Source organism: Gambusia affinis, linkage group LG08 (assembly GCF_019740435.1).
Source record: "Gambusia affinis linkage group LG08, SWU_Gaff_1.0, whole genome shotgun sequence".
Classification (NCBI taxonomy): Eukaryota; Metazoa; Chordata; class Actinopteri; order Cyprinodontiformes; family Poeciliidae; genus Gambusia; species Gambusia affinis.
Genome location: NC_057875.1, coordinates 23,319,506 through 23,333,195, shown reverse-complemented (window position 1 = coordinate 23,333,195; position 13,690 = coordinate 23,319,506). Strand labels below are relative to the sequence as shown.

General features: G+C 40.6%; 3 protein-coding genes and 2 long non-coding RNA genes across 6 annotated transcripts; 3 read left to right on the top strand and 2 right to left on the bottom strand.

The window, feature by feature from the left end:
* Positions 1-814: 814 nt before the first annotated feature.
* LOC122835940 (mannose-binding protein C-like) lies at positions 815-3,736 on the top strand. The gene is made up of 4 exons (XM_044125443.1): positions 815-833; positions 2,060-2,137; positions 2,409-2,474; positions 2,743-3,736. Exons 2-4 carry the CDS (start codon positions 2,071-2,073, stop codon positions 3,123-3,125), a joined length of 516 nt encoding a protein of 171 aa, XP_043981378.1. The 5' UTR covers positions 815-833; positions 2,060-2,070; the 3' UTR covers positions 3,126-3,736.
* A 689-nt stretch (positions 3,737-4,425) lies between these two features.
* LOC122835937 (collectin-43-like) lies at positions 4,426-8,404 on the top strand. Its single transcript, XM_044125439.1, has 6 exons — positions 4,426-4,483; positions 4,570-4,622; positions 4,963-5,174; positions 5,353-5,475; positions 5,970-6,035; positions 6,309-8,404. The coding sequence occupies exons 3-6, from the start codon at positions 4,985-4,987 to the stop codon at positions 6,689-6,691; spliced, it is 762 nt and encodes a 253-aa protein (XP_043981374.1). The 5' UTR covers positions 4,426-4,483; positions 4,570-4,622; positions 4,963-4,984; the 3' UTR covers positions 6,692-8,404.
* Positions 5,116-8,538, bottom strand: LOC122835948. Its single transcript, XR_006371370.1, has 3 exons — positions 8,413-8,538; positions 6,279-6,463; positions 5,116-5,201 (listed from the first exon to the last, which is right to left on the bottom strand). It is a non-coding gene; the product is annotated as an uncharacterized LOC122835948 (long non-coding RNA).
* A 362-nt stretch (positions 8,539-8,900) lies between these two features.
* LOC122835935 (pulmonary surfactant-associated protein D-like) lies at positions 8,901-11,606 on the top strand. Of its 2 annotated transcripts, none has more exons than XM_044125436.1 (5): positions 8,901-9,010; positions 9,862-10,064; positions 10,228-10,341; positions 10,619-10,684; positions 10,948-11,606. In XM_044125436.1, the coding sequence occupies exons 1-5, from the start codon at positions 8,973-8,975 to the stop codon at positions 11,328-11,330; spliced, it is 804 nt and encodes a 267-aa protein (XP_043981371.1). In that variant the 5' UTR covers positions 8,901-8,972; the 3' UTR covers positions 11,331-11,606. The 2 variants fall into 2 exon arrangements, with proteins under 2 accessions (XP_043981371.1, XP_043981372.1); XM_044125437.1 differs by lacking the exon at positions 8,901-9,010 and adding an exon at positions 9,440-9,521 and having other exon boundaries at positions 10,948-11,603.
* Positions 10,008-11,003, bottom strand: LOC122835952. Its single transcript, XR_006371376.1, has 3 exons — positions 10,922-11,003; positions 10,224-10,362; positions 10,008-10,091 (listed from the first exon to the last, which is right to left on the bottom strand). It is a non-coding gene; the product is annotated as an uncharacterized LOC122835952 (long non-coding RNA).
* Positions 11,607-13,690: the final 2,084 nt, after the last annotated feature.

Genomic DNA, 13,690 nt, shown 5'->3' with positions numbered 1-13,690 from the left:
GAGGAAAATCATGCAGGGTGAATATGCAGAGAGCCGAAGCCACAATGAAGAAAGTTTTTTGCTGTTAGCTGACAGTAGTTCTAATCACAACCTCTATGATTGTCAGATCTAAAGTATATCCAGGTAAATTGAAGGAAAAGCAAAGTGAAAATGCGGGTAAAATATCCACTTAACCTCCATACATTTCACCAGAAAGCCAGAAATACACAATGTAAATGCATTGATTGAGGTCATCAGCATATGTGATGATATCTAGAAAAGAAAGGGAAGTTTACTTGTACAGCTGAGCTACAGGAAGCCAGTGTAAGGACTTTAGGACTGGAGGGATGTGCTCTGTCTTCCTAGTTTCAGTGAAGACACAAACAGCAGTGTTCTGGATCAGCTGGAAGACCACTGAAGATACAGTTGCAGTAATCGACTAAAGGTAAATACATGGATGAGTTGCTCTAGATGTGGCTGGGGCTTTAGTCTTTTTATCCTGAAAATGCTCTTCAGGTTATAGAAAGTCGACTTTGTAATTGTCTTTATGTGTCTCTGAAGGTTCAGGTCTGAGTCCATCATTACACACCAGATGTCAGGCCTGGTTGCCATTTTCAAGCTGGAAGTGTCTTGAAGTGCTGTTGTAGATGGTGAGGTACACGCAGTGGACCCAGGTAGTAGAGAAAATGATGGTTTAATCACAAAGCCATCTTTTTTCATGCACAAAATCCAGGCAGCGCAGGTGACCAGAAGGCAAGGAGCTCAGAACTGGTAGCAAGTGGAAAAATACTGCTAGAGACAAGGACACTTGATGACTGGATAAACAAGGACCCGACAAGGAGCAAGAGACACAGGTGGGATTTAATACACAGAGGGCAATCAGGGGAAAGAGGCACAGCTGGGATCAACCAAGGGGTTGACGGGACAACATGGAGACTCAATTGACACAGAAGCTAAAGTAAACACACAGAAAACTCAAATCCTGACAGGAAGCTTGAAAATACTCAAGGTCTTAGAGATCAGAAGAAGTAGGTAATCGTTTGGTCCAAAACACTCTAATTACTTCAGTTTTGTTTCTATTGAGATGAGGGAAAAACTATGGCACCTGCGTCGATTTGTTCTGTGAATCTGCTTAGAGTCTGATTTGGGTTCATAGACACCTGGTGACCTTGTAAAGAGGAGTGGCCTGTCACCCGCATGTAGATATTAAATTAGTAAGACCCAAAGATGAAACCTTGTATGACTTCTGTCTTCTGTTACCTATTGGCAAGAAGCATCCCAGTTCCTTAGGTAAGACTTAAACCAGTCAAGCTCTGTGGTAGAGAGTTTTACACAGATCTCCAGTCACTTGAATAATAAGTCATGGTCGACAGAGTCATGTTGATGTGGTGTTTGGTGTCATGTCCTGATTTCATCTGACAAATCAATAATCAAGAAACATTTGTTGTCCTTATTTTTTGAAACATAATTCAGAATACCCAAATTAGATAGCTTCTAGCATAATGGAATTAAGAAACTCTTGATTCCAGAGTTTGGTCATGCAGACTCTATTTTGTCTGCATGACAAAATAGGTCATGAGACAGAGCAACCATTTGTCCAAAGACAAAACAGTAACGAAGCCTTCAAAGTGAACACTTTTAAGGTGCCATTGTCTATTCAGCGAGGTTAGCTGTGGCTCATCAAAATAATTTACCAATTTGTGAATGAGGTTATTAATGTTAATCTGTAAAAAGCAGTCCGTGGATCCATAATAAATGTACTTTGAGAGGTCAGAATTAGAAGAAAGGGTTTAGAGTAAGTCTTATCACTGTCAGGATCCTGGGTTGTGAGGTTGTTTTGTAGTTTCATTTCATTCCTGTTTAATTATTATTTTGTGTCACGTTCTTATTTAGTTTAGATCTGCCTTGTCCTTGTTTTCCTTTAGTTCAGTTCTTCTTATTGTTTTTACTTATGTTTATTTCTTACAGTTATTTTTTGTTGCTCAAGTTTTATTACATTTCCTTACTCCAGCTACTCTATAGTGTTAGATTTATCTCCTGTTCCCCTGTGTAGTCTTCTTCATCTTCTTTCTTTATTCAGGGCCACCTGGAATGGTTGGACCATCTGGACCACCTGGACCATCTGGAAAACCTGGACCAGTCACCATGTGTGGACGAGGTGATGACTGTTTCCTAAAACTGACTTGAATAAACAAAGTTATGGCAACTTTACATTCACTGCAACAAAGCAGTAGAACATATAAATCTTTTTCATGTTTTAACAGAACAATTCACCAATTTAAAATCAAAGACTATCAATTTTCATTATTATGCAATGCAAGTAATTAGAGAAAAAACATATTACTATACAGGAGAGACAACCACAGGAAAATATTTCTGAACTGCAGCCAAATGATCTTTGGTAACCAAATTTGTTCTTTTTTATCCAGAGCTCTTTAATTCTTTCACACGGGATGTTGAAGGACTGATGAAGATCACCGCTAAGCTGGACCTTGGTGGGTTTTCTATTCAATTATGATCAGCCAATAATTAGATCAGCAAAATATTTATTAGAGTTACTGAGGATCTAATGTTTTCCTTCATGTTTGAGTTAAATTTTTATACATTTTCTGTCCATGTATGATGAACATCTAAATATCTATGCAGTAAAGTTAATAATCAGAAGCAGTAAGTCAGAGGACAGCAACACGATTATTTCACGTCATCCAAACAAAAAATGAATAAATAAATAACCTCTTCCAAAATTTCTTCATGATTTTCCAGCTATAACCTTTGACTTTGTGAGGAAGGTGGGTCAGAAATACTTTGTGTCCAACAAGGAGAGAGGATCTTTCCAGAAGGCTGCAGATTTCTGCCAGCAACGAGGCTTGGAGCTGGCTCTGCCCCAGAGTGAGGAGGAGAACCACATGCTGCTTCAGCTGATGGGTCAAGATGAGAAAAGAGCCTGGATCAACATCAACATGAGAAAAGCAGACGGAAACTTCCAGTCCGACATGAAAAATCGACCTCTGACCTTTACCAAATGGGGAAAAAGACAACCGGATCAAAGCATTCAGGACAGCGGCTGCAGCATGGCAACTGAGGACGGCACCTGGAGAGTGACACCAGACTGTTCTCTGGACGCTGACATCATCTGTCAGCTGTAGAAAGATCATCCACCAGGCAGCTTCCTGAGTAATCTCATATATGACTTTAGCTAACCTTTGTAGAGCGGTGCTTCAGTATTTTTACAACTTAATCCAGATTAGTGCATTCAGATTGCTGTCATCTCTCAGTCTTGCTCTGTTTGTCCCGATGGAGTTTATCCACCCTGGACTGGTTCCCACTGCATCAGAAAACCAACTTGGAGACAACAGAAAATGTAGATTGGTCACCACATTTTCTTACTTTACCTTTTCTTACACTGTAATATAGCGTAATATTTTGTTTATGTTTATGTTGTTGAGTATTAGTGATTGAGCTGACAGTGCTATGTTTAAACATCTCAGTATACCGGAACACCAGGGGGCTTCACTGACACCCAGGTGACAGGATGTTTTGTTTTAATTCTTTTTTTCTTTTTTAACAAAATTAGGATTTTTATTGATTACAATAACTCTGTTGATCTCACTTGTACTTAAGTAAAATAACTATCTTTTTTTTATGTAACCAAAACCCCTTCCAAGGGCCTCAATTGCAACTCAGCTCAGACTGTGAATACTCAAGCGTAAACCATCTGGTAAAACTTAACAAATAAAATATTGATGTGTCAGAAGTACCAATTCACCCAGCCTGTTTGTTTACATCAAGGAGGAAACAGAGGAAAGCTACATGAGGAAAATCACGCAGGGTTAAACATGCAGAGGGAGCCGAGGCCACAATGAAGAAAGCTTTTTGTAGTGATGTGACAGTAGAGCTAATCACAACCTCTATGTTTGTCAGATCTAGTGTGTATCCAGGTAAACTGAAGTGGGGAAAAATATTCATCAAATGCACTTCCATATATTTCGGCATAAAGCCAGAAATACGACACTTTTCATGAGATCTCACCGAACAGACTGGGACTGTGCAGTAAAGACGTCTTGATATGATACAGTATCAACACATATCCAAATATTCATGTAAATAAAAGGCCGGCAGGACATTACCACAACTCATGTTGTTGGTGATCAGGTAAATCTTCCCAAGCAGTTTGGACATGTTGGTTTGTGAAAAACCCATTTGGAAAATCTTCTGTCCTCTGAAGTGAATACTATGAAGGATTTTTTTTTCAATTATATGAGCTAAAGATAAAAGTGCTTGAGGTGTCTCAAAGTCTTTTTACAAATTTTACTACAATAGCTGAATGGGTAGAAAGTGAAGAATGTGATTCTACCTGTAAGGACTTTTATGAATATTTGAGAGCAACTTTGGGAGCCTGAAGGAAACTGGTTACTGAAAGATCTTCTGTCCGTTTTGTTTAGAGCGTGAAAGCACTCCGTAGGATCACATTTGTCAGATCTCAGAAACTCTCTGCTGGTCTTCTGTGAGTTGTTTATCATTCTTTACTAAGTATCATTTCCTCTGGGCTGGAGCTAAAATTTCTGACTCCAAAATCTTCATCCACATCAGTAGATTTTTAATCGGCAAAGCAGCAACACCTTCTGGATGATCACATTTTGACAGTGAGTTGTTGTTTATTTTTGATCTTTTTTATCAGGCTTTCTTCGTCCTTCAACAATTGTGTAGTTTTTGTTTGACCTCATTTTCATGCATGTTTAAAGCCTGGAATAATTGTAGTTTTTGCTATATGTAATAGAAGAAATCCCATTTGCTGGTGGTTCTATGACACTTTCCAGCCTCTCTGACCTCTATCTTGTGAACAAGTAACAGAATGTAACTTACTGTAAATTTTTACTTTTAAGAATTATTATTGATGGCTGAATTGATCAATAATGTTTGATTTAGAAAGACATATCATAGAAACAAAGTAAGAAAAATGAACAAAAGCTTTTTTATTCACAGGATCCAACGATACGTTGAGAAGATGAGGATTTGTTTTCTCTTCTGTATTTTCTGCCTGATGTTTCCCATGAGCCAAAGTGAGGAGTGGGGTCCCCCTGGTGATAAAAGTGACAGAGGACCACCTGGACCACCAGGACCACCAGGAGCACCAGGACCACCAGGACCACCAGGAGCACCAGGAGCACAAAGACCACCTGGATATGCTATCCCAGGTAGCAGCTCAAAAACGGAAAGTTTTTCTGAAAAACCCAAAGATAAAACATAAGATAAAACAACTGTTTGGAGGACGGGGGAAAAAATATATATGTATGTATAAAAAGACATGGTAGCCAAATTCTTCCTCCTAAACAACCTGAACAAAAAATATTTCTTTATGTTTTTCGTACTGAGGGGCCCCTGGTCCACTTGGTCCACCTGGACCACCTGGACCACCTGGACGACCTGGAATAAATGGACCAAGAGGACTACCTGGATTCCCTGGACCACCTGGACCTGTCATCGTGTGTGGACGAGGTGATGGCTGCTTCCTGAAACTGACTTGAATAAATGAAGTTTTGGTGACTTTAGATCAAGGCTGGGCACTCCTGGTCCTGGAGGGCCGGTGTCCTGCAACTCTTAGATATCTCCCTGGTCCAACACACTAGAATCCAACAGCTTAATCACCTCCCAAGTGCAATCAGGTTCTCCAGAGTCCTGTTAATGACCTCATTATTTGACTCAGGTGTGTTGAAGTAGAGATACATCTAAAAGTTGCAGGAGACCGGCCCTCGAGGACCAGGAGTGCCCACCCCTGATTTATATTCCCTAAATCAACACAGCAGTACAACAGAACTAAATCACCTATTACAGCAAAACTCTGTCATTTTTCACTGCTATGCCATGTGAATTATTGGAGGAATTATATAGTGAATAACATATTACTGTAGAGGAGAGAAAACTAGTGGAAAAATATTTCTGAACTGCAGCCAAATGATCTTTGGTAACCAAATTTGTTCTTTTTTATCCAGAGCTCTTTAATTCTTTCAGACAGGATGTTGAAAGACTGATGAAGATCACCGCTAAGCTGGACCTTGGTGGGTTTTCTATTTAATTATGATCAGCCAATAATTAACGTAGATCAGCGAAAGATTTATTAGAGTTACTGAGGATCTAATGTTTTCCTCTATTTCTGAATTAGAGTTTTACACATTTCCATCATGTATGACAAACATCTAAATATCTGCATGCAGTAAAGTTAATAGAGAATCAGAAGCAGTGAGTCAGAGGACAGCAACACGATTATTTCACGTCATCCAAACAAAAAATAAATAAATAACCTCTTCCAAATTTTCTGCATGTTCTTCCAGCTTTAACCTTTGACTTTGTGAGGAAGGCGGGTCAGAAATACTTTGTGTCCAACAAGGAGAGAGGATCTTTCCAGAAGGCTGCAGATTTCTGCCAGCAACGAGGCTTGGAGCTGGCTCTGCCCCAGAGTGAGGAGGAGAACCACATGCTGCTTCAGCTGATGGGTCAAGATGAGAAAAGAGCCTGGATCAACATCAACATGAGAAAAGCAGACGGAAACTTCCAGTCCGACATGAAAAATCGACCTCTGACCTTTACCAAATGGGGAAAAAGACAGCCGGATCAAAGCATTAAGGACAGCGGCTGCAGCATGGCAACTGAGGACGGCACCTGGAGAGTGACACCAGACTGTTCTCTGGACGCTGACATCATCTGTCAGCTGTAGAAAGATCATCCACCAGGCAGGAAGCACCACCCGAAAGAAATCACTTACTTCAAAATGATTTATTGTTTGCTTTCTTTTTACTTTGTTGGATCTTTTTTTATTATTTTCAACCATTTCCTTACATAGCCTGCATGTTCTTGAGCAGCCAACAGTCCACCAAGCTGACCTGCATTGTATATTAACTCAGACTATATATGCTCAAGTGCATGGCATTGCTAATACCTAACACTTGAGCAAATAAACTAATAAACGAGCCAGATTGACAAAAGGGTGGCATGTGTGTTTGTCGCTAGGAGGAGACCGAGGGGAGGCTGCAAGTACCCCAGAGAAAACCAAAACTCTGAAACCTTCATACTGTGAGCTGAGAGCACTGCTAATCCTGACTGAATATATGATCACTAGATACAATATACGTTAGTCTTTTTTCTGTGTAGCCCTTCTTAATGTTTTGACTATTGTTGGTCTAAGAATAAGATTTTGACAAAGGTTAAACAGGATTTTGATAATAAAAATACAATGAAAATAAGGCAGGGAATCAGAATAAGTTAAGAAATTCGCAAAAGTTAGCTGAATGTTTAATACAATACTTAATCTGCTGCCAGTTAAGCCAGAGTTTTGTCAACCAGTTCTTGCCACACAGTGATGCACCATGTTGGTGCACCAACCAACAGGGGCAGCTTGTTCTTCACAGGCCACTTTTCTACAAGCTGTCCCCAAAACACAAACACGTCCTCCACTGTAAGCTTGGAGCTTCACTTCAGCCGGCTGCAAAGGCAGGTGTGAGAACATTTTCCAACTGTGTAGGAGGTGCAGTGAAACTTTTTGCTGATCCCATGTCAATTTCCATTGACAATATTGATTGCTATTGGCAATCAACATTATCAATAGCAATCAACATTGTTGATAGCAAATGTTGCTTTATATCGTTCATCATCCTCAGCACTAACAGTCAAAATGGATAACTCCTCTTCTGGGTCTCCTCAAACTTTGTCTCTCTACTGCTCCTGTTTGTCACACTCTTCATGACTCCTTTGCACTTTGGCCCGACATGCTTTTCTAATGTGTCCAATTTTTCCACAGTTATGGCATTTAGTCTCTTTGAAATGACATTCATTTGCATTGTGACTTTTTTCCTTTGCATCTGTGGCCATTTTTTTTTTCTTGTGAATGTTTTCCTCACTAGTCCATTCACCCTCAGCTGTCGAGTGTCTCTGTCTGCAGTCTCCTTATTGAGAGCAATCTCAAAAGCTTTGGCGGAGGTCAGCCCGTCCTCCGAAAGTAACCTCCTCCGAAAGTAACCTCCTCCTAAAGTAACCTCCTCCGGCACGCTTCGTTTTTAATTCCATTTACCAACCGATCCCTCAGTGCAGAATCCAGATACCCACCACAATCACAGTTAGCTTTCTGTTGTTTTAGCTCTGTGACTTACTGGGCAACAGTCTTACTTGTTGTTTTTTTTGGTTGCATCTAATAAAACAGAAACGTTCAGCAACTAATAAGGGCTTGAGCTCATGGTGTTTTTTTTCAATATGGCCACAGTCTCATCAAATGTCTTGTCTCCCGGCTTTTCAGGTTGTACTAAGTTTCGAAAAAGTCCGTATGCTTTAGCACCCATCACACTTAGCAACACCAACGTCGTTCGCTTCCAGGCTCTGACTTGACCACGGCTCAACCTCTGGTCTGAAATTAACTATTTTGCCAACCTGGGCCATTGTACTCACTCTTGCTGATACTTGACGTCATCTCTTCTCCTAAAAGTATCCCCGTCGCCAGTTGTAATGTTTTAATTAACAGAGGAGGCTCGGGCTATTTTCTGCATATCTTTATTGTTGTGCTATTTCCATGGCAACCACCGAGACAGAACCTGCTCATGCGCAGTAAAAGACTGTAACCAAATTTTTGGGGTAAATAAACCAAGCACTCATTTTTTGCATACTTTTTTACTTGGGGTCTTTCAAAGTGTGTTTACAAATTTTACTCCAATAGCTAAAGTCTGAAAGGGTAGAAAGTGAAAGTGGTGAATTTATCTTTGAAAGACTTTTATGAATCACTCCCAAAGTTGCTTTCGACTTTGGGAGTGAGACCTGAAGGAAACTGGTTACTGAAAGATCTTCTGTCCATTTTGTTTACACTTCTATTTAAAATGACATGAGGTCAGCGTGTCTTTGTGTGTAGTTTATTGTCAGCTTCTAATTTTGTATGAAATACATTGTTTCCATCAACGAGAGAAAGTCTTTCAGACAGACTTTGACATTCTGCTGCCAGCAAACTTTAGAGCTGCATGCTCGACCACAGTATGGAGGGAAGCAACACACAGAGGTACGTATGGATGTTTACATCATCAGGAATGTCATTGCTAATGTCAACATATGTTCCTGTCTCCTTCACTAAGTTCTCAAAAGCGTATGGTGTGATTTTTGTTTTCTATATAATGCAATAAAATCTAAAAACCTGAGTCTGAGATCAAACCTACAAGGTAAAAACTGTGAGCCTCTCCTGATCAAGGCTTCAAAATTCCATCTTGTTTGATGGTTTTGCTAAATTTGTTAAGAACATGAAGCCATCCATCTTGTGACATGAATAACTAAATTAAATATCTTAGTAGAGAAGTCAATTAACTTGTTTGTAGAGCGTGAAAGCACTCCGTAGGATCACATTTGTCAGATCTCAGAAACTCTCTGCTGGTCTTCTGTGAGTTGTTTATCATTCTTTACTAAGTATCATTTCCTCTGGGCTGGAGCTAACATTTCTGACTCCAAAATCTTCATCCACATCAGTAGATTTTTAATCGGCAAAGCAGCAACACCTTCTGGATGATCACATTTTGACAGTGAGTTGTTGTTTATTTTTGATCTTTTTTATCAGGCTTTCTTCGTCCTTCAACAATTGTGTAGTTTTTGTTTGACCTCATTTTCATGCATGTTTAAAGCCTGGAATAATTGTAGTTTTTGCTATATGTAATAGAAGAAATCCCATTTGCTGGTGGTTCTATGACACTTTCCAGCCTCTCTGACCTCTATCTTGTGAACAAGTAACAGAATGTAACTTACTGTAAATTTATACTTTTAAGAATTATTATTGATGGCTGAATTGATCAATAATGTTTGATTTAGAAAGACATATCATAGAAACAAAGTAAGAAAAATGAACAAAAGCTTTTTTATTCACAGGATCCAACAATACGTTGAGAAGATGAGGATTTGTTTTCTCTTCTGTATTTTCTGCCTGATGTTTCCCATGAGCCAAAGTGAGAAGTGGGGTCCCCCTGGTGATAAAAGTGACAGAGGACCACCTGGACCACCAGGACCACCAGGACCACCAGGACCACCAGGACCACCAGGAACACAAAGACCACCTGGATATGCTATCCGAGGTAGCAGCTCAAAAACGGAAAGTTTTTCTGAAAACCAAAAGATAAAGCAAAAACTATTTGGAAGACAGGAAAAACTAAAAGATAAAAAAAAACACACGGTAGCGAAATTCTTCCTCCTAAACAACCTAAATAATAAACATTTCTTTATGTATTTCGTACTGAGGGGCCCCTGGTGAACCTGGTCCACCTGGACAACCTGGACAACCTGGAGTACATGCAGTACGTGGAGTGATTGGACGATCTGGACCACCTGGACCCGCCTCTGTGTGTGAACGAGGTGATGACTGTTTCCTGAAACCTGATTTGAATAAATGAAGTTACTTTCACAGACTCTCCAGTAGTAGAACAGTATAAAGCTTCCCAGTTTTTGACAGACCAAATCACCCATTAAAACATCCAAATCCCTGACATTTTTCACTGCTATGCCATGTGATTTATTTGAGGAATTATATAGTGAATGACATATTACTGTAGAGGAAAGACAACCAGTGGGAAATATTTCTGAACTGCAGCCAAATGATCTTTGATAACCGAATTTGTTTTGTTTTGTCCAGAGCTCTTTAAATCTTTCACACGGGATGTTGAAGGACTGATGAAGATCACCGCTAAGCTGGACCTTGGTGAGTTTTCTATTCAATTCTGATCATCCAATAATTAGACCAGAAAGACATTTATTAGAGTTACTGAGGATCTAATGTTTTCCTCCATGTCTGAGTTTGAGTTTTGCTTATTTTCCATCCAAGTATGAAAAACATCTGAAAATCTACATGCAGCAAAGTTAATAGAAGATCAAAAGCAGTGACTCAGAGGACAGTACCACGATTAATTCAAGTGTTTAAAACATTCTAATCTTTTACCTTAAATTTTCTTCATGATTTTCCAGCTTTAACCTTTGACTTTGTGAGGAAGGTGGGTCAGAAATACTTTGTGTCCAACAAGGAGAGAGGATCTTTCCAGAAGGCTGCAGATTTCTGCCAGCAACGAGGCTTGGAGCTGGCTCTGCCCCAGAGTGAGGAGGAGAACCACATGCTGCTTCAGCTGATGGGTCAAGATGAGAAAAGAGTCTGGATCAACATCAACATGAGAAAAGCAGAAGGAAACTTCCAGTCCGACATGAAAAATCGACCTCTGACCTTTACCAAATGGGGAAAAAGACAGCCGGATCAAAGCATTCAGGACAGCGGCTGCAGCATGGCAACTGAGGACGGCACCTGGAGAGTGACACCAGACTGTTCTCTGGACGCTGACATCATCTGTCAGCTGTAGAAAGATCATCCACCAGGCAGGAAGCACCACCCGAAAGAAATCACTTACTTCAAAATGATTTATTATTTGCTTTCTTTTTACTTTGTTGGATCTTTTTTTTATTATTTCCAAACATTTCCTTACATAGCCTGCATGTTCTTGAGCAGCCAACAGCCCACCAAGCTGACCTGCATTGTATATTAACTCAGACTATATATGCTCAAGTGCATGGCATTGCTAATACCTAACACTTGAGCAAATAAACTAATAAACGAGCCAGAATGACAAAAGGGTGGCATGTGTGTTTGTCGCTAGGAGGAGACCGAGGGGAGGCTGCAAGTACCCCAGAGAAAACCAAAACTCTGAAACCTTCATACTGTGAGCTGAGAGCACTGCTAATCCTGACCGAATGTTGAATACAACCCAGAGGTAAACATTTCATCATGATGGCTAACTGCTATAAAGATGCCAATTAGGAGAACTGCCAGAATGGCAGTTCTCCTAAATTAAATCTCCAGATTTAATTTTGCTATTAAATCTGCAGCAGTTTCGATTCTCATTTTCCTTCATTGCTCTGCCTGGGCTTTCTCCCATTCAAGTGGATTCCTCCAGTAGAATTTCAACTATACAAATCATCAAACAGAAGGAGGAATAATGAACAGCGACATTGATTTTCTTTGCTGTTCTAGAATGAGAGCTGTAGATCACGACCTGATGAACTGCCTCTACACAATGGCAGTTCAGTGCACTAACCTGAGAGAAAAAGATCATAAAGGCTAATGTTAGTGCACTCCCTAAGGCGGTGCATTATCTTGGAAGTAATATTGGAGCTTTTATTTTGAAATTTTCAGTAAGCTTTGTTTTAAAGGGCCACACTAACACCATGTGTTACAGTGGGGAACCGTTTTGGTGGCCATAGGATCGCATCTCTGCTTTTTGTGGATGATGTGGTACTATTGGCTTCAACAGGTCATGATCTGCAGCTCTCTCTGAAGCGGTTCGCAGCTGAGTTTGAAGAGGCCGGGATGAGGATCAGTGCCTCCAAATTTGAGGCCATGGTCCTAAGCCAGAAAAGGGTAGAGTGCCTTCTCCGGGTCAGGGGGGGTGTCCTGCCCCAAGTGGAGGAGTTCAAGTATCTCGGGATCTTGTTCACGAATGAGGGAAGAAGGGAGCAGGAGATCAACAGGCAGATTGGCGCAGCGTCTGCCGTCAAGCGAAGCTCTCGATTCACTGGTTGATCTACGTTCCCACCCTCATCTATGGTCATGAGCTTTGGGTCATGATCGAAAGAAAGAGATCGCAGATACAAGCAGTCGAAATGGGTTTTCTCCGTAGGGTGTCTGGGCTCTCCCTTAAAGATAGGGTGAGAAGCTCAGTCATCCGGGAGGGACTCAGAGTAGAGCCGCTGCGCCTTCACGTCGAGAGGGGCCAGTTGAGGTGGCTCGGGCATCTGGTCAGGATGCCTCCTGGACGCCTCCATGGTGAGCTGTTCTGGGCACGTCCCACCGGGAGGAGGAAGCCCCAGGACACACTGGAGGGACTATGTCTCTCGGCTGGCCTGGGAACGCCTTGGGATTCCTCCAAAGAGCTGGAACAAGTGGCTGGGGAGAGGGAAGTCCAGGCCTCCCTTCTGATAATGCTAACACTTTAACATTTTTCCTCATTCTCCCCCAACTCAGCTCCTTCAGACTAGCCAGCGGCAATAAGCAGATGGTTAAACTGAGCATCTGCTGAGCTCATTAAAGGAGCCACTTCTCAGAGCAACACTGGTAAAAATGTTATTAAACAGTTAATAGAGGAGGCATGTTGTGATGACTTCCTGAAGGTGGAGTTTCAAAAAGAGCAGGAATTTTTAAAGAGACAGTGGCCCAAAATGTATGAAATTACAAAATCTAATTTCTTTTAAGTCATATTTGGTTTATATAACATTTTTATAACAAGTGAAATGGTCATTGTTACTTGACTGTACTATATAATAGAACTATGTCATGGAAAACACATAATGCTGCCCCTTTAAATAAAATCATATTGATTTTTAATCAGATTTAAATTAATTTTGTTGATCATTTAGTACTGCTATTAACTGCAGAATTTCCTTTAATTAAAGTCAGCCAAAATGAAATGTATGTAACTTGTTTCATTTTCTTAAACTCCAGTTAATATCTTAGCCGCTGCATGTCTACATAAAGTTCACTTCTGTGTACAAGAACAAGTGTGATATAAGCCACACTAAACGATTTGAACGCGCCTTGAAATGAAACTCCGTTCATGCTTTCTTAATTTCCCCACAACAATGCCACTGCGTCTCTCTTAGCGTGAGAAAACCTCAGCACCCCCACGGGTGTTTCTCACCGGTGTCACACTGTCGCGTTTGAGGCAAA

Bases quoted from the DNA above. Each gene is read 5' to 3' on its own strand.
- LOC122835935 (XM_044125436.1), top strand. From the start codon at position 8,973: ATGCTCGACCACAGTATGGAGGGAAGCAACACACAGAG. The intron at 10,342-10,618 runs GTGATGACTGTT...TGTTTTGTCCAG, and splicing joins CGCCTCTGTGTGTGAACGAG to AGCTCTTTAAATCTTTCACA. The intron at 10,685-10,947 runs GTGAGTTTTCTA...ATGATTTTCCAG, and splicing joins CACCGCTAAGCTGGACCTTG to CTTTAACCTTTGACTTTGTG.
- LOC122835937 (XM_044125439.1), top strand. From the start codon at position 4,985: ATGAGGATTTGTTTTCTCTTCTGTATTTTCTGCCTGATGTTTCCCATG. The intron at 5,476-5,969 runs GTGATGGCTGCT...TTTTTTATCCAG, and splicing joins TGTCATCGTGTGTGGACGAG to AGCTCTTTAATTCTTTCAGA. The intron at 6,036-6,308 runs GTGGGTTTTCTA...ATGTTCTTCCAG, and splicing joins CACCGCTAAGCTGGACCTTG to CTTTAACCTTTGACTTTGTG.
- LOC122835940 (XM_044125443.1), top strand. From the start codon at position 2,071: ATGGTTGGACCATCTGGACCACCTGGACCATCTGGAAAACCTGGACCA. The intron at 2,138-2,408 runs GTGATGACTGTT...TTTTTTATCCAG, and splicing joins AGTCACCATGTGTGGACGAG to AGCTCTTTAATTCTTTCACA. The intron at 2,475-2,742 runs GTGGGTTTTCTA...ATGATTTTCCAG, and splicing joins CACCGCTAAGCTGGACCTTG to CTATAACCTTTGACTTTGTG.